Source organism: Sparus aurata, chromosome 10 (assembly GCF_900880675.1).
Source record: "Sparus aurata chromosome 10, fSpaAur1.1, whole genome shotgun sequence".
NCBI classification, from domain to species: Eukaryota; Metazoa; Chordata; class Actinopteri; order Spariformes; family Sparidae; genus Sparus; species Sparus aurata.
Genome location: NC_044196.1, coordinates 18,363,430 through 18,381,971, shown reverse-complemented (window position 1 = coordinate 18,381,971; position 18,542 = coordinate 18,363,430). Strand labels below are relative to the sequence as shown.

The window sequence follows — 18,542 nt, the reverse complement described above, 5'->3', positions numbered from 1 at the left end:
AAAACAAACCCAGTGATGTATGTAACTTTTTTATTCTTCGTCTTCTTCTTCCCTTTAAAACCTGGTGCCTACATTACCCACAATGCAACTTAGCTACTAAGAGGCACCACTGGAGTAGAGTCCTAAAGAGAGAGTCCTCTGTAGGACTCTACACTGGAGGAAACTTATCAGATTACATGCAGCTTCCTCTGGAGCCACAAAAGGCTTTATACTACGTTTTTCACATATGCAGAAGTACTCCCCAAGACCTAAACACATTTTAATGTGTAGAATTGTTGGAATTAGCCTTTAAGTTCGCCTATAATGTGATAGAATCCCTTTTGTTTGGCTTTATAATATCCAGCAATGGAAAGTAACTACGTATTTTTATTCAAGTAACAGCCACAGAATGTTATCAATAAATAAATGATGGTGTGTTGATAAAATAAGCTACTAGCTCCACCTTTACCAGCTGCAGTATCAAAGTGAAAATAGACACATTAATAAATCAATAATGATAATACAATAATAGGTTAAAATACATGTTATTTAGAAATAGGCAGTTTTTGATAAAGGGTACAATTATTTTTGGTATTTCAAGTTAATTTTGATGTGAATATTTTTGTTGTTCTCACAAAAAATTTGAATGCAGGACTTTTACTCGTAACAAAACTGAAGTCATGTCCTCAGTATTTTTCTCTGTTTTTCTAAAACCCTGTCTACGGCCCTGCTGTGAAGTTTTGTTGATGAGTACATCGATAAACCCTGTCAGCTGTCCTCAAACAAAATGACGTCTGCACATCTGGAGGAGGACCCAGAGGAAAATCTCCTCTCTCTCTCTCTGTCTCTCTCTCTCTCTCTCTTTCTCTCTCTCTCTCTCTCCCCCTGTGTCTCTCTATGTCTCTCTCTCTCTCCCCTGACCACGTCCACACACGCTGCAGACAAACCCCACCAGAGGACAGGAAGCCAAACTATGAAGCTTTAGTGAACACCAGCTGAGCCGCCCGGTGATTTTCTGCGCTTCGTCCGGTGTTTGCGCCTCAGCTCGGACCGACTCCTGACTCGCCTTTTGCGCAGAGAAGCCGTCCGCTGCGCTCGTCAGCGTCCATGCGGAGACCAGAAGAAGAAAAAAAAAATTCCTGCCACGTTTTAAAAGCATAACGGAGTAGCACCGATCGTGTTTTGATCCTTAGTTTTCTTCGTCTTCTGCTGTCAGGACGGCGGGACTTGTGTAGAAAGTGAACTTTTCAGAAGTTTTTTTGAGGGGCAGTCTGCAGAGAGAAGAATGCTGCCCCAGCTCCTCACCCTGGCCTGTGGTCTGTGCTGCTTTGGTTTTACCTCCGTCTCTGCAAATGTGCTGAAAGCAGAGGTAAGTCTCATGGAAAATCATACTTCTTTTAGTTCAAACTGTGCACATTGATGTATAGAGGAATCTAAAGTGTGGCTTAAAGGCTGTCATATCTCATCATATTGATTTTTTTATTTTTATATCAACTTTTAAATGTTGTTCTGTGTGGATTCATTTGTTTTCTCAGTTTCTGACACATTCGTGGATGATGTATTGCAGATGTACAGTGTTCTCCAGCAGAAAGTCCAAATAACTTACAGATCACCACAGAGAATTATTAGTTTTACTGATATCTTCCTGATGTTGATAAGGTTTGCTGTGATTGTGCAACAGCAAGGGAAGAGCTGCTTGTCTTCCCCTCATGTTTATTCTCCCTCCCGACAAAGAGCTGCTCAAAAGAATCCATCCCAGTAGAAAACTGTAACAAGAGATGAAACTCCATCCAGAGAAAAAATGTCATGAGTCTAAACTCTTGTGGCTTGTGAAGGAGGAGGGGGAGGAGGAAGAGGAAGAGGAGGAGGAGGAGGGTGGGCAGTGCACAGTTTAGAAACCTCAGCTGAGCTGCTTTGTTCTGGTGGTGCTGACGGGGGGAGGGGGTTAATGGTTCTCATCTGGAGACTGCACAGGCCTCCAAAGCTGGTCACAACAAGCTGGACATGAGCGCGCCATGTGGGAGACCGTAGGCCTCAGGCGTCAGACGGTGTGACCCACCAACCCAGAGACACTAAAGTGCAGTTTAGAGAACAACATATTTTGTCACCAGGTCCCGTGCAGCTTTGTAAATGACTGGGTACGAGCTCACTAGGCGCCGCCGGTCTCGGGCCGTGTCACATTTGCTCTACAGGTAGTCCCCGTGATCGTAAGGTAAAAGTAGTAGTTATTTTACAACAACGGGATTGTAAACGCTCCACAGTTTGGAGGTATGGCAGTGGATATTTTGTATCTGTAGGCAGATGGCAGCAAGGTGGAGAGACTGTGGCTGTCTTTCAGATATCACTGATGCCATGCAGATGGATACCAATCAGTGGCAGACTCAGGAGGTCTGAGGGGCAAGGGCGGAAATATAAAAAGGGCACCAGCACACTGAAAGGGCGCCCTAGAGGGCACTTCACCAATGATGTTCTCAGTGGTTTAAATCGCCCCCGCTCCAGAGTCTTGCACGAAGCATGCCAGTTTGTGGTCTTTCCAGTCAGAATGCCTTCTATTGCTCCGCTGCAAAAGCTGACAAGAGTTTTCCAACCAACTGTTCAAAACCCAAACACGCTTCATTTACTATCATAAAATGACAAAGAAAAGAAGCAAATCTTTACATTTAGGAAGCAGCAACCAGCAGATCTTTAACATTCTTGCCTGTACCGGATTAATCGATCATCAAAATAGTTGGCAAGTTTCCTTCCATCGACTAACTGCTTAATGGACTTGTCTTTTACAGCTCTTTAAAGCAGCAATTTGGAACTTTTTATCTTAAAATCACAACTTCAAAATCATTTGATGGTACACTGACTTGTAATAGGGTGAGTGGCGTCTCTGCCAGTCCCAGTCTGCACCAAAATCACTTGTATTTTCACTTTGTAACTAGGGTGGGCCGATAGGATCTCTGGGAAACGTGCAAAAGGCTTAACGGCACCCAGTCACGCACCAACATCATCATATTTTTTTTTTTTTTAAAGTGTGGTTTTCCCTTTGGAGTCTCAGCTCTCGTAGCTTACAGAGTTTCCTGATGAAAAGATAGCTGTACTTGTTGCTAAAGTAACTGCTAACTGCTGCTAACTGTAGCAGCTGTTAGCTGGTTTGCTCATCTGACATTACATGTGATGGTAAAGTGACAGAAACCTTGAATTTGCGTTTACGGCATGGCGTTGCACTCAAATCGCACATGGAATCAGTTCCTACACAGTGTTGCTTTAAAGTTGTCCGGTGTGAGTATGTTACTCTGCATCAGCGTTTAGTCACTTCCAGTCATAACCGTGGATTCAAGGTGTTTCACTGTAAAACACAGGATGCACCACTAACGGGCGGCTGTCGCAGGAAATTGATTCACAGAGCAAAAGGTCCGCAAACTGTTGAGCAAAAACAGATATACGCTGTAGTTCTGGGTGGACAGGACGCACGAAGGAGAGAAGGAGGACCTTAGTCACTGACCACAAGGTGCTGGCGTGTGAGTCAAAGCCAGACATGGTGGACAACTCAGACAGTTTATAAGAGGCCGCAGGCAGCTGCCCTCCTGTGGCGGACACACCGGGCGCAGTGATGAATGTCTGTAAACAAAGTGGGAAAACACGGCTGTCGCCTTTGGCAGCCGTAGGACTTTATCTCTAACATCACTGTAGCAGTGTATCGCCTCAGTGCTAAGCTAATAATAACCGACAGCGCAGGATTTAACACGAGTTGCATCAGACGGAGCGATGCGCCCGGTGTTGTCAGACACGGCAGTCAGTCCTGATGCAGAAACAGGAGTTAATTATAAGTTCAGGATTACGTCACCTGAGGAGCCATATATGAACCCTGTGATCAAAAGATAGACGTGTCTAGTGTGTGCGGGGAAGAAACTGGGACAGCGCCGACTGGAAAAAAAAAAAAAGACAGGACAACAACTGAGTGACACAAATGTTTAATTAGCGCCGAGGAGGTTCCTTTTATGGGGGGTTGAGAAAGCAGAACGCAGAGTCTGGAGGAATGTTTGCGGTTTATCAGCGTTGCTCAACACGTGAACATCCCTCTCTGACTTCACTCCGACAAACCAAAGCCAGTTGATCCAAGCTGAGTGAAAAGAGAAGCCCCACCAAAAGAGAAAAAGGACTTCCACTATTCTCTAGAAAGACTCCTCTGGTGAAGTCGAGCACCTCTGCCGCCTCCGGCATCTGTTTTCATTCACGGCTTTTGCCTTGTCCAACCTTTCTTGACTTGAATAAAAAGCTTAGTTGGACTTTTGTGAGCAAAGGAAGTGGGCAGCAATGAAAACAACACGGTCTAAAACAGGATCCTTCCATATCTGGCTGGAGAGAGAAAAAAAAAAAACTCAGGAGATTTCCCGTTGCCATCTGGAGACACATGTCTGGTGATCCCAGCAGATCTGCCTCAAAAGACATCTGGGTTCAATTCCCTTTATCTTGACTATAGAGTGGCTGTTGATGTAGCATCAAAAGGAAAAGGGGCTTGCTCCAGATCTGGTGCACGCTGCTCCGACAGGCAGCGGCTGTCACTTAAGAAATGTCAAAACAATCAGCTGGATCAGACTTAATGAGAAACCGATGGACTTCAAGGGAGAGAGGGAGCTTATCTTTGCTCCGCAGCCAAGAAAGTGGTCCGCCATGTTGAAACAGAGGACATCAAAGAGGGAAAGTTTCCAGCGTAGATGCATTTTTACCCTCAGTTTGACCAAAAATGCTTTTACTGTCAGGTGCTCAGCTGGTTGGCTTGGACTAAAGCTAAAGGCCAGATGTGCAAACTCCTGGTAGAGATAAAAACCTCTAGAGCTGCTGGTGGAAAGTAACTAAGTACATAATACTCAAGTACTGTACCGTGACAGTCTGAATTTCAGAGGGAAATAATGCACTTTTGACACCAGGACATTTATCTCTTAAATTATTATAAATGTATAAATTATTAACTGTAGCTTATAGAATATTATTATAATCTAATTATAATTATAATAATCTACCCAACTGTATATAAAGTATTTAAAGCTCATTATATACAAAATAATTGTTGTCATGGCAGCCTATATATGATCACAGGGTCACCTCATGGCCTTCATCAGCTGGTGGAGTTTGCTCAGTTTTTCAAGGAGATGGCTCAGTTTTCAGCGCAGTACTGACATTTTAGGTTATTATATCTCTTAATGATCTCATAATGTGATGTATAAATGGGCCCCTCTGCATAATTAGCGCAAGGGCCGTGTACCATAAGAAAGGCAACATATTGTGTCACATATTGTAGGCCTGTGTTCTGTGTGCTTATGCTAGCAATGTGTGCTTATTTCTTCCTGTCTCAGTTAACGTTGTTACGCCGGATTGGCGTCAAACGGGTGTAGATAGATAACAACACTGCTATCAAGTGGTTTGTTGGTTTTAACACAACCCAAATCGGACCAGAGCCAACAATCTTTGTTCATTAGAAATCGATGGATGTGGGTTTATTTTGCTGTTAATACTGTTATTGTTGTACTTATTTGCTTAATTTGATATACAACTGTTACTACAATTGAAGTAAAAGATTAAAAAAACTCCTTCAATGGCTGCTAACATGTCTGTAAAAAAGCCTAAAATGTTGCATGAATTGTTGATGGAGGTAAAGTCAAGTCAATTCTACCTATATTTGTCTTTATCTTTGCTTTAAAGAGCTGGACAACACATGCACTCATTTTGCAGACCGGCTCTTAACAAAAAGGTATAACCAGCCAAATGGATTTTTTATTACCTGGCAGCACGACAACAGTCCCTTTTAATGACTAATCTGTTGCCTAATGCTTAACCATAAGCGTAATAAGTGGTAATGAAGTTTAAGCATGCCTTATTAGAAAGTAATACACACCAGTCTGACGAGCAACAGAATTTGTTAAGTGCAATGCAATGACAAGAAAGATTTAATGAAAAATCTTGAGTATACGTAATCAGTTGTTTTTGTGGAATCATTGCCAAACAAGCAGTTTATAATGGGGAACTACAGCCCGCTCAAAGCTGTTTATCCCTCCAGTTTCGTTGCAGCCGCCGTATAAACTGTGTAAAAAAAGTGCCAGTTGTTGTTGGCTCGCGTCAGTTAAACACGGTTTCGACTGAAGCAGAGCGAAACCGTCAGGAGTTTTTAACCTGACCTGTTTGACCCAGCAGAAAATGTAGATGCGGGGGAAAACGATGGCGAGGCGCTGCTGTGGGTGCTAACTGGGTCAGAGACGCCAAGAAATGAAGGCAATGCGAGATTCAGCCGCTCATGAGCAGAACTCTCAGTTTTTTCCGTTGGCACCAGAGCGAGAGGAACAACTGACTCAGTCCCCTCAAATTTAAATTCAGCCATGCTTCAAACCCCCCCCCCCTTCCTTTCTTTCTCTCTTTCCCCACTTTTCTTTCACCGCTCTTCCCTACTAATGTCTTTACCTCTCTTTCTCTAATGTAACTCTGCACTTTAGATCATCTCCTTCTGTCCTTCACTCCCTCGTCCTTCCATTTTTTTCCCTCCGTCCTGGTGGGATTTAACTGTCCAGCTCATTTGTCTGGCTGACAAAAACAACATTCACAATAAAAAAATTAAAAAGCAGTGCATGTTTATAGAGGCAATTTAAACAAATCATGCTTTGAAACTTGGCAGCATTGCTATAAACAAGAGAAATACAGTGTTTGGCATTGTTAAACAGACACGTCACCGAAATCTTTAAGTGTTGAGCTGAATCTCACATCCTTATTCGTATTCAATTCACTTCAGTAGGCACAGCGTAAATATAGACAAACACCCGCATGACCGATGTTCAGACGCAATGACCGTTTCACTTCCTCCGAGAACGTCACCATCCTTTTGTTTCTTACCACAGCACCTATAAGGGCTCAAGGGACTTTTTTTTTTTGGCTTGTTTATGACTCTTCCAGGAACTTGTGGTCAGTCTGTTTTTTTCATAGTGCATCCAGAAAATACATCCTAACTCAGTCTCACGGGAATGTGAGTAATAAGAGCATGTGTTTACAATAGGCGGCAAACAACAGGTCCTGTGATGGGTGACAAAACATATGCTGCCCGCCATTGTGGTCACATTTTTTGAATTGTTGATAATCGCTTTGAAAGCGTGATTTTGTGGTGTGAAGTATCAACAAGGAAAACTTCGGAAGGGCTGTAAATTCTCCAAGTTTACCGTGAATCAACTGGTCCGTGCTGAGTTAATTAGAAATGTGTATCCAGCATCATTAATGGGGGGGTGGGAATCGGGGGGCCCAGCAGCTCATTGTTGCCCCGGGGCTCCCTCACAAGTTAGGGCAGCCCTGGCGAAGTTCGTTTTTGTGTATCTTGTTGTCAAAAGATTTTGCTGTTCTCATCTTTAGAAGATGATTGCAGGCTCCATACTGCACTTGCCTCAGTTTAGATGTTGTCTTTCATCAGTTTGATTATCATACTAAACATACTGTCCGGTGCTAGAAGTGCAACTAATTCATATTTCGATTTTTGATGCATCTGCTGATTGCTGTCCAATATTTAGGCTTTTCCTCTACAATTTTCACATGAACTTAAAATTAATGCTCAAGTGATTATACATTTTAAGAAATTAAGAGCTCCAACTGTTATGTATTAACCTGTGGATTGTTTTATTGATCAAAAATGTCTGATAGATTATAAAAATCCATCTATTCAGCTCTACGTAAAATAGTAAGGTCAAGGTAGGGTCACATCAACCATGTCTTCATCACACAGCTCCACCAAAACGACCTCTTCTTCGACTGACCTTGCATCACGCTGGTTGAGTTTCAGTGTCTGTGTACTATACATTCAGACCTTGAGACACTGCACACACACACACACAATGCTGCACAGACCCAGGGGTGTGTTTACCAAACCAGCAGTCAGCCCCCTTTGACCACACATGGCCGCGCACCGAGCTACCTAGCCTCCCCGTGGGCCAACAATACCAGCCATGTACAAGTCTCAATAAATAGAAGCTTTGATGGTGGCTGCTGGGAGTTCCAGGGAGGAGGGGTGCATGCTGGGATACCTGGCGTCCCAACCGGAGGCGGCGGTGGTGTGTGGAGTAGTTTCAGAACCAGAGGAGAGAAGTAGTGGAGGTCTTGATGGTGTGGGGGAGACTTTTCAGGGAGGGGGGGATGTTTTTATAGAAGCAGACGCGTCACCACACTGGAGCCACAGCATACACTAGCAGCAGTCAGCGGAGAGGCAGAGAGAGTCATTTTGGTTGGTGTTAGAGGCTGATTGACTCAAGAGAAAGTCAGGGGATAAATTAGATTAACTAGATGCTTAAATAATCCAGAGAAATCTTAAAGAGATTGTGAGGGGGGGGAGTAAACAGAGATGGAGAGAGGGGGGTGGATATGTTGCCTTGCTGCACGTCGTCATAAGTGAACCTTGTTCTATGGCCTCTCTGCCCACCACAGTGCTAACAGTGGCTGTGTGTGCCCGGGCAGTATAAGGCCAGGTAGTCCTGCCCGTTCAGTCGCTACATTTCCATCCCTCCCCCTCTGCTTTCCCCTTCACTCGTGGGGGGAAGGCTTGAAGAGAAAAACAGCACTAATGGTGGAATAAGAGAGATATCTGAGGTTTAGATGACGCTAATGTTGGAATTCGGGGTAATTCCACCGACTTAATCTGTGGTGGGGATGAAGATGTGTGTTAAGAACTCTCTGTGTGCAGATGCATATGTGGAAAACACAGTTCAAGGTGCATTTTAACCTCTACAACGCCAACAAAAGGGGGGCCAGGAGATGAGAAGATCCATACCACTCCTATGCTTGTAGGTTCATCTGAAACTACAGCCCTCAACCAATTAGCTTAGCTTAGCACACAGACTTGAAACGGGGAAAAAGCTTGTCTGGCTCTGTGTAAAGGGTCAAATATTAACCTACATGCACCCGTCACACTGAAACCTCCCTTTAAAACAATGAGTCACTTCTACACTTTGGCCTAAAGACTATGCCTGTGTAACTTATGAAGCAAGACATTTCACATAGTATTTGTAACTAAAACATCCCTGTCAACCCAATACAATCAGTGGTTTTGCTGTAACAGCCTCAGTTGGTCTGGTTTTACCGATAGCTTATGGCGGCTAAATAATGTTAGCATTTAGTTGCAGTTAAGTGCTGTTCACCCAAAGGCTAGCTGTTTCCAGTCTGTTATGCTAACTAAGCTAACCATCTCCTAGCTCCAACACCATTGTGATATCCGTCCATAACGCTGTGAAAAACAGTATCAATTATTATTCGTCATTTTAACCACAGTGGCTGCTGATTCCCCCGTCTACAGTCTGTAATGCTAGCTAGGCTAACCGTATCCTAGCTCCAGCGCCATTATCTGTCTGTTATAAGTATTTACTAGGTAGATGTCAAATGGTACCAATCCTCTCATTTCACTCCTGGCAAGAAAGTTATCTACTGTAATCAAACTTTTCAATCAATGTTTTTGTTTAGCTGTTTTGTGCTACTGTTCAGCTAGGTGTTTCCACATGTTTGTAGTCGCATTTGCATACTAAGCTAACCTAGCACTATCAATTATTTTGTCCAACTCTATGCAAGAAAGTTAGTGTTAGCAAACTCAACATAACATTAGACATTGTTGTGTCATGGTAACTTCCACTTCTTGATTCTCTACTAATGCTACCTTAAGCATTTACTAGTACGCCTTATCTAACATTTGTTCATCCAGAGCTAATCTGTTTCCCACAGTCTGAATGCTAACTAAGCTAACCTTCCAAGGCGACAATGTGATATCTGTTTATTGACTATGAACATTTAACAGACGGATATTACGAATGGTTTCTTGTCTAACTCTAGGGAGCAAAATTAGCTTTTACTGTTACCCCTATCATCTGTTTCCTGTCTTTATGCTAACCCACCATTTAGCACAACAGACAGGTAGCACTTGTCTCACCTAAATCTAGGCAAGTTAGCTAATGTTAATAGACTTTGTATGGATGTTGTGTGTTTAACTGTTTATTGCTTTTTGTCGAGGCCTACTTATGCTACTGTTAGCATTTACTATTATCATTTAGGCTTATTTGTCATGTGTGCCCGCTGTGGCTGCTGTTCACCAAAAGCTAGCTGTTTTCCCCTGAGTCCAGTCTTTATGTTAAACTAACCTTCTCCCGCTCTTGCGCCATTGCGATGTCTGTCTGTTTATAAATGAATAACAGGCAGATATCATGGTATCAATCTTTTCATTTCACTCTGGGCAAGACAGCAAATGAAAGTGTATGAGTAGTACTCTTTAAAGACAGTCTTAGTCCAGCTGACCACCAGCAGCAGACAGTGGAAAGAATAGGCTAGTCTTTCATGTGTCAAGATAAATAGTGGTGGTTTTGGTTGACATGAAGGCCGACGGAGAGAAAGAGGAGGAGGACAAACACAGACAGTGGCGGGGAGATCTTAAACTAAAGCTTTGAGGGACCTTAATGTTGCTGAAAATGTTCCTTTTTCCAGTCTTATGACCGCCAGTTGTCTTTGGCTGCGATAGTCTAGACAGACTTCTGGGTCATCGTGACTGAAATGACATCAGTGTTTTCAGATTGTGTGTTTTATTTGGCTTTCAGTTCCTCTCTCATCCCTCCCTATGACCCCACAACAAAGTTCCCCCGTAACGAGCTCAGCATAAATCAAGGGGGCATGTGAGGATTTGGTGTTGGTTTTTAAGAGTTCGTAAATGGGATAATGTCGCAGTCACATGAAGAAACAGCTATAAATTTGACACGCTGAGTTGCCTCAGTGTGTGTTGGCTGCTGTGGAGACGAGCGTTTGTAGGTCTGCTTAGACTAACTCCAATATAACTCCAGTCCTCCCCCATTTCTCTCCATCTCCAATCTGCGTGACACATCTGAATTCAGAGAAGCAGGTCCAAACAAGCTCTGAGAGTTGACTGGAAGCACATAAACACCCACAGGCTCGCACAAGTGGCCAATCCCTTATATTTTGCCGACTAAGACGTTCTGTCACATGTTTTCAGGTAGTTTTTGTGTTGTTCCTGGCATGTCTGACTAACAGCAGACTGAGTAACTCACTGAGGAACCAGGACAGAAAGATGTTAATTATGTGTTGCAACACTCCTAATTACTGCTTAGTCTGAAATAAAAGACTATCATTGTATTTTAGCAGATATATTTCATTCTTTAGTTGTTTGTCTGTCTTGTATTTAATACAAATGTACCAAAACACTGTATACTCAATGTAGCAGCTAAGATAAGGGAGGTTTGTTGTGTCTTTTACATGATTTGACTTTGCTGCTTGTATCTTGATATGAAATGACGACAGTCTGACATAAGCAGCGGTGTTTTCCAGGCAGTCATCCCGCCTCATTTCCCCCATAAATAAAATCTCTTATCTGCCTGATATGCTTTTTTATTATCTATATTATTTCTATGTCTATGTTCTATGTTCTATGTTTCTAAGATGCTCATGTTTTTCTACAACAGAATAATCATATACTGATACATGCCGCAAAGGAAAAAACCCTGTATTATTGCATTCATCACTCTGTTGAATGCAGAATAAGATGAATAAACTTATAATAATAAACTTATTTTGAGGATTAAACAAAGCCTTGAAGAAGTCACTTTTTCTGCTCTGTCCACCTTTAAGTTGGTTATATCTTATGGAGCTGATCTGTTTCGCCTCATCCAATAGGAAAGTGTTTTAGTCAATATCTAAATAAATGTATTTCTGTCTTTTATTCTCCGTCTCTTACAGGCTTGGCTGCAGCAGTATGGCTACCTGCCTCCAGGCGATGTCAGAGCCCAGGCCATCCGCTCGCCAAAGTCTGTTGTAACGGCGATAGTAGCCATGCAGAGGTTTTATGGTTTGAAAGTCACCGGCTCCATAGACCCCGAGACGGTAGAGTAAGTTCTGTTTGACAACTGCTTGGTTTCAAAGTTTTAGAGACATTAGAATATTTCATGATTTGGGATTCAATGAGGATTTTACAGTCTCAAAAAAAAGCAATGTTATTCTGTACAAAAAATGCGTCCTTCACATGAGTCTGAATATTTTACATACTTTAGCTGAGAGTTTTTTTTTTTTGCTGTTGCCAGGGCGATGGGCCGGCCGCGTTGTGGCGTTCCAGACAAGTTTGGCCCGCAGCTGAAAACCAACCTGAGGAGGAAGAGATACGCCGTGCAGGGTCTGAAGTGGGACAAGTCTGAGGTCACCTTCAGGTACACACCAGTGCAGCTTACTGCTAAAGTTTCACATGTAATATGATTGTTTTATGGAAGTTATGATATATCTACAGCCGTTACTGATGATTCTCATTATCAATTAATTTCTCAATCGATCACATGAATGTGTGATCGAGAACATTTTTTAGAAATGTGGAAAAAAATACATCACTGATTTCCAGACTCACTGAACCTCAGGTGGAAACCCAAATATGTTTTCACAAATGATGTTGTGTTAAAGGCTTTTATTGTGAAGCCCCACGTAACTTTTGTTTGGAAAGAATTCTCCATTCCTGCCTTAATTCCCCTTATTCTCCATTCTTTATGACAGCATACAGAACTACACCCCCAAGATTGGCGAGCGAGCCACGTATGAAGCCATTCGGAGAGCCTTCAAAGTGTGGGAGAGCGTGATCCCGCTCACCTTCAGAGAGATCCCCTACAGCCAAATCAGAGACAAGGTCGACAAGTTCGCAGACATCATGCTGTCCTTCGCTGAGGGCTTCCATGGCGACAGCACGCCGTTCGACGGCGAGGGCGGCTTCCTGGCCCACGCTTACTTCCCAGGAAACGGCATCGGGGGAGACACGCACTTTGACCTCGCCGAGCCCTGGACCACCGGGAACACCGACCAGGGGGGTAAGTGAGAGAAGGGTAGACGGTGAGATGTAGATCCTGGAAGAAACAGAAACTAAACGTTATCTTTCTGTGTCTCTCTGAAGGTAATGATGTTTTCCTGGTGGCGGTCCACGAGCTGGGTCATGCCCTGGGCCTGGAGCACTCCAACGACCCCGCTGCCATCATGGCCCCCTTCTACCAGTGGTTCGATACGGAAAACTTCCAGCTGCCAGACGACGACCGCAGAGGCATCCAGGCCATCTACGGTGCGTTGTTCTCCCAGAGGACTTTGGAATTGTTGGATATGTTTGCAGCGATGTTCCTCTCGCTATCAATAAATTACAAATCTAAATTTAGTTTTGAAATTATCCATGTTGGATTATTCACAATATGTCACCCAAGGAAGAGCCTTATGTTAAGATTTGCAAATCAGCATTACAGCTGAGGACGATAGGAAGTTATTTGTTTTGCAGGAATTTAGTCATAGATCAAAACAAATGGTGAGCAAATGGTGGTGCCAGTTGTTGAGACATTGATTGCGCTAGAGTAAAGGTCAGGGGATCACCAGAGTCCGTCGCATTCACCCTCTGGAAACAGTGAACGTCTGTACTAAATTTTCATGGCAATCCATTCAGTAGCTGACGAGATATTTAAGTCAGGACCAAAATGGCTGACATGAGTCAACATAGCGTTGATACGTGTGTTAAAATAAGCTTGCTCTTAACTCTCGCAACATCTCTCCCACAGGAACCAAGTCCGGGGGTCCCCCTCCTCCTCCCCCACCGCCTCGACCCACCAAGTCATACACCCCAGACATCGGCCCGGACATCTGTGAGGGACACTTCGACACCATCGCCATCCTCAGAGGGGAAAAGTTTGTATTTAAGGTACAGGAGACCCTTTTGTTCTCAAACACCAAATCATAGAGCTTTCTCACATGAGCTGCATTTCTAATCTCTCTGTCTGTGTGTGTTTGCAGGACAAGTGGTTTTGGCGTGTGCGTAACAACAAGGTTCTGACCGGTTACCCAATGACCATCAGTCACTTCTGGAAGGGCCTGCCCTCAAACATCAACGCCGCCTACGAGAGGGATGATGGGAAATTTGTCTTCTTCAAGGGTAGGTCCCATCTGAGCTGGATTAAAATGAGATTTGCAATGATTTCAGCTGCTCAAGAGATTCATTTCATGTGTTCAGTGAATTACTATCTTTGATTTCTCTTCCCTCTGATATGTTCCTCCTTTATGGTTTCTCATTCAGTTTTTTTTTTTTTTTGTCTGTCCAGGTGACAGGTACTGGGTGTTCAGTGAGTCCAGCATGGACAAGGATTCCCCCAAGAGCCTGAAAGACCTTGGCACCGGTCTACCCAAAGACAAGATCGATGCCGCTCTCTTCTACACGCCAACAGGACAGACGTACTTCTTCAGAGGCAACAAGTGAGTCTCTCCTTTTGTGTGTATAATCTGATGTGTTAAGTACATTTCATTTGTACGAGTCCAGTTTTGAAGAGAAACAGGCCTGTTATAACAAGTTATTCTCTCAATTTGGACCTCATTTCAAAGGGCCGATGAACGGGCGTACTTCTTTTTCTTCATCATCCTTTTACACTCACAGATCAGATAGAAGTTTTTCTCTGAAATCTTGCCACAGCACTCATTCATTCATGCGTAGTTTCCCTTTTTGCTCAGTTGTAGTAACTTGTTATCACCTGTATGTTTACCTTTCTTATCTGCTTGTCGTGAAGGCATTCCACATTTCAGTCATCTGATGCACACTGTGGCCTTCCCCTTGCTAATCAGTCACGCACTTTCTTTTTTGTGCATCCATGCCCGTATTTAGATAGCCAACAGTAGGGAAGAAATAGAAAATGATGGGAGAGAGAAGAGGGATGAAAATTCCCTGACTGAACATGAAACAGAAACTTTTGCGATTACACAAAAGAACCAAAACACGCCTAAACCACTGAGACACCCCAGCAGCATTGTCTGGTGCCATTGCCAGCAGTTGAGGTTATGAGTCAAAACTTCCTCAAACTCATCCTCCTTTTTGACAAACATCCAAATTTAGGCTATCCTCATTTCCATTTTACGTAGATATTTAATCCCTGAGACATTACTGTCTTTAAAAAATATGTTTTCAAGGAGAATCACACTGATTTTACACCTGAAAGTTTGATGAAAGAGATGTCGCTTGACGACATAACGACATTATCAAAATGCTAGCTAAATGCAAACAGCTGTGTTTATAAAATTAAACCAGTAAAAAAATATTCAAAATATGAAATCTCTTTCTTTTACTCGCTTCCAAAAACGAATTCACAACACAAGCTGGCCAGATCAATATCTTTAAGAGGTGGTGGGGCTCATACCACTTTTGTCCACAGGGGTCGCCAGAATCAACAAAAGTGAAAGCTCCTCGTAGCAGCTTTAACTATTCGAATAAAAAAAGATACTGAAAGATCAGAATCAGACAAATGTATCTGTGATTGTAGAAAGTAAATGCCTCCTTATGATGTTATAACATCCTGAATTATTAACCCACAGCTTTCTCTTCAAGGACACAGTTACTCATACTGTAGCTCTTTAACAGTTCTGTGTCTTTGTGTCGTTTGTAGGTACTACCGCTTCAACGAGCAGACTCGCACCGTGGACAGCGGTTATCCAAAACCCATCAGCACGTGGAGCGGCGCCCCGGATAACATCAAAGCTGCCATCATGAGTGAAGATGGATGTAAGTTCCCCACCTCACTAAACTGATGACGTGGATATGTATAATCCAAGAGTTTGCGTTGTCTACAGTCAGAGCCAAAACGAGGAGTCGATTATTGAAAAGATTTGTGTGAAGATTTGCTGCTTTTCTTCGTCTTATGTGATAGTGAACTGAATATCCTTGAGTTTTGGACTGTTGGATGGACAAAACAAGCATTTTAAAGATGTCACTGTTAGGAAATCGTGTTATTTTACACTATTTTCTGACATAACAACAGTTGTATTGATGTGTTTTAGATTTAATAAATACTCACAACTGTTAAACCTCATTTAACTCGCCTCTAATCTTTAATCTTCCACTTTCCACAGCTTACACTTACTTCTACAAAGCCAACAAGTACTGGAAGTTCAACAACCAGTACATGAAGGTGGAGTCCGGCTACCCCAAATCCGTACTCAGTGACTGGATGGGCTGCGAAAGCGACGAGCCCAAGAAGGGTCGGGAAGGGGAGGTGATCATCATCGAGATGGACGAATCGCAGAGCGGCGCCGGGCCGGCCGCCGTGGTCATCCCTCTCCTCCTGCTGGTGCTGGTTGTGGTCACCCTGGGAGCGCTTTTGTTCTTCAGGAAGTACGGCACGCCTCGACGCCTCCTCTACTGCCAGAGATCCCTCCTGGACAAGGTGTAGACAGAGCGACGGGGGGATTGACAGACTGCCACAGAGGGACAGAGAACGAGGGCCGATGGTGAAGATGGAAACTGAGAGCGGGGGGGAAGAAATGGAAGAGGAGGAGGAGGAGAGAGCAACGGAAGGAAAGACAGAGGACATGAGGGAAGAAGTTTGGGTGGTTTGTATGTGCCACAAAAGAGAGAAAAAAAAGGCCCTAGAAACTGAAAATCAGGAAAATGTGTATTTGTATGTTAACGATTTACATGTACTGTTCTGTGTCCAGAGATTAAAAACATACCCACAATCTCGCATAGAGGAGGGAGATATACAAAGAGACTCATGTTCATCAGCGACTTCCCTCTCTCACATGTATTTAAAAAAAACATCCCCCCTTCCTCCCTCTCCTTTAACTGGACGACTCCAGCTGAACTGCTGTCTGATTCACTTTAAAATCTGTGTCTTGTTTGGGTTTTCACTCAGAAATCCATCTTCTCTGTTAAGAGTCTTTGCTCTGAAATACATTCGCTGTCCAAAGTCTGTTGGGGTTTTTGGGAATTTTACTCAGCGTGACTAAATTGTGAATAAACTGTGTTGACATTTCCTTTTATTCACCAAGATGTAGGGCCGGGTATCGAACCTCATGCTTGTAGAAGTACTGCCTGAAGCGTGTCTGTCTATCGAATGTCTGGTCAAATTTGGATTTTTTGATCAAATGGTTCCATATGTTAATGTGCAATATGTAAGAACTGGCCACTTAAATCTAGCGCACAGTGTGTCCCCAGAGTAACCGCTAACTACTGCCAACTGTAGCCGCGGTTAGCTACATAGCTCAGTTAGCCATACAGCTAGCGGTCCAGGCTTGGAGCTCGTGGCACAGAAGATTTGTTGGTGTTAACACCACTAGCACAGGAGTTTTGAACCCAGATGGGACTGGGCTAGCTGGTCAACATATTAAACATTGCAACGCAGCACATTGACGTCAAAGTCTTGAATGTTTTCAGACAAAGTTCTTACATATTGCACCTTTAAAACTAAATTCTGCCAATTTTATTAAGGTGAAGCTCTTGTACTGTTGCCCATGTTTTGCCAGCATTAATAGTTTGAGTTCAGTTTTGTAGGAAAATAAAGTTTGTATTTCTCAAAGTAAGGTACTTTAAGATCAGCCCTAGAGTAGAAAACTGCAAAGAAGATTGTCTCCCATCTATGTATGACCACATCCAGCTTTAATTATCATCACCTGGCAACATTTTGGACAGATTTTACAAAGCTGACCGTCATTAAAAAAGTCCCTTATGCACAGTGTTAGTATCGATTGATGCAGACTTTTGAATATGTACAGATTAGTTAGTTTAATCAGGTTTATGTCCACAAGTGCCAGACCTAACACGAGGCTGCTGGAGGCGGTTCAGGGTGGTGTCGCTTTAGCAGGTTGTCCTTCTGGTACAAACACTTGAGTCCTTTTTTCTTAACTCGATTCACAGGCAAAACTCTTTCCACTCTTTCAGTGCAAGCAGTCAGACGGGAAAAATATTTCTTAAAAAAAAAACAAAAAAACAATGTTTTATCTCACAAATCTCACATTCCAGTTGTCGAATATGAGCAGGGCTGCTTGTGTCAGTAAGCGGTACAGTTTTCCAACAATATTGTGCAATTGTTTTAATTATTATCGTTGTTATGGGAAATTGTTGTTATTATAAGTATGGTTATTGTTATTATTGTTCTCCTGGTAAAGTTGCAATGATTTTTTTTTTTTTTTTTTTTGATTTTGTACATTGTCATTTGGAGTCCTGCTGGACAGAGGCATAACATGACAATGGTGGAGATGAATCCCAGTTTACACTCAGTGTGTGTTGAATTAGATCAGATCAGGGGGGTTAATGTGAGTTTCAGGGAGTTTCCCAGAAATCACCCAGATGTTGGCACAGAATAACAAGCGATGCTATTTATGAACTTTTGATGGTGCTCAATGATTTTCTTTTCTTTTTTTTTTCTTCTTTTTACACAAATCAAAATTGAAGGTGAATTGATTAAGATAATAACAATGATAATGGTAATGATATTTATAATGATGATCATATCAATAAAATGGAATGAGATTTTTCTTCCTGCTTGTTTTCACTTTTGTATTTCTTTAGATACTGCGAAATTAAACTATTTTCTACAAATATTTCTACATTATTATCCATTCTGTCGTAATCTGTTCATCTCATTATTCATCAACACTCCTTGTCGCACAACCTTCAGACAAACTCACTTTTGATACCTGATTCACTCCCCTAACATTAAAAAAAGCATAGAATAGAATGAAGATTTGACCAGATTTTGAAGTTAAAATGCCGCTGTAATACTCTATTAATCCATCCATTG

At 42.7% G+C, this 18,542-nt stretch overlaps 1 protein-coding gene across 1 annotated transcript; it reads left to right on the top strand.

Annotated features, from left to right (window-relative positions):
• The first annotated feature begins 893 nt into the window (after positions 1 to 893).
• On the top strand, positions 894 to 18,279 carry mmp14a (matrix metallopeptidase 14a (membrane-inserted)). The gene is made up of 10 exons (XM_030431474.1): positions 894 to 1,348; positions 11,713 to 11,861; positions 12,054 to 12,176; positions 12,511 to 12,818; positions 12,902 to 13,063; positions 13,545 to 13,684; positions 13,777 to 13,915; positions 14,082 to 14,232; positions 15,411 to 15,526; positions 15,874 to 18,279. Exons 1-10 carry the CDS (start codon positions 1,265 to 1,267, stop codon positions 16,191 to 16,193), a joined length of 1,692 nt encoding a protein of 563 aa, XP_030287334.1. The 5' UTR covers positions 894 to 1,264; the 3' UTR covers positions 16,194 to 18,279.
• Positions 18,280 to 18,542: the final 263 nt, after the last annotated feature.

Bases quoted from the DNA above. Each gene is read 5' to 3' on its own strand.
- mmp14a (XM_030431474.1), top strand. From the start codon at position 1,265: ATGCTGCCCCAGCTCCTCACCCTGGCCTGTGGTCTGTGCTGCTTTGGT. The intron at 11,862-12,053 runs GTAAGTTCTGTT...TGCTGTTGCCAG, and splicing joins ATAGACCCCGAGACGGTAGA to GGCGATGGGCCGGCCGCGTT. The intron at 15,527-15,873 runs GTAAGTTCCCCA...CACTTTCCACAG, and splicing joins CATCATGAGTGAAGATGGAT to CTTACACTTACTTCTACAAA.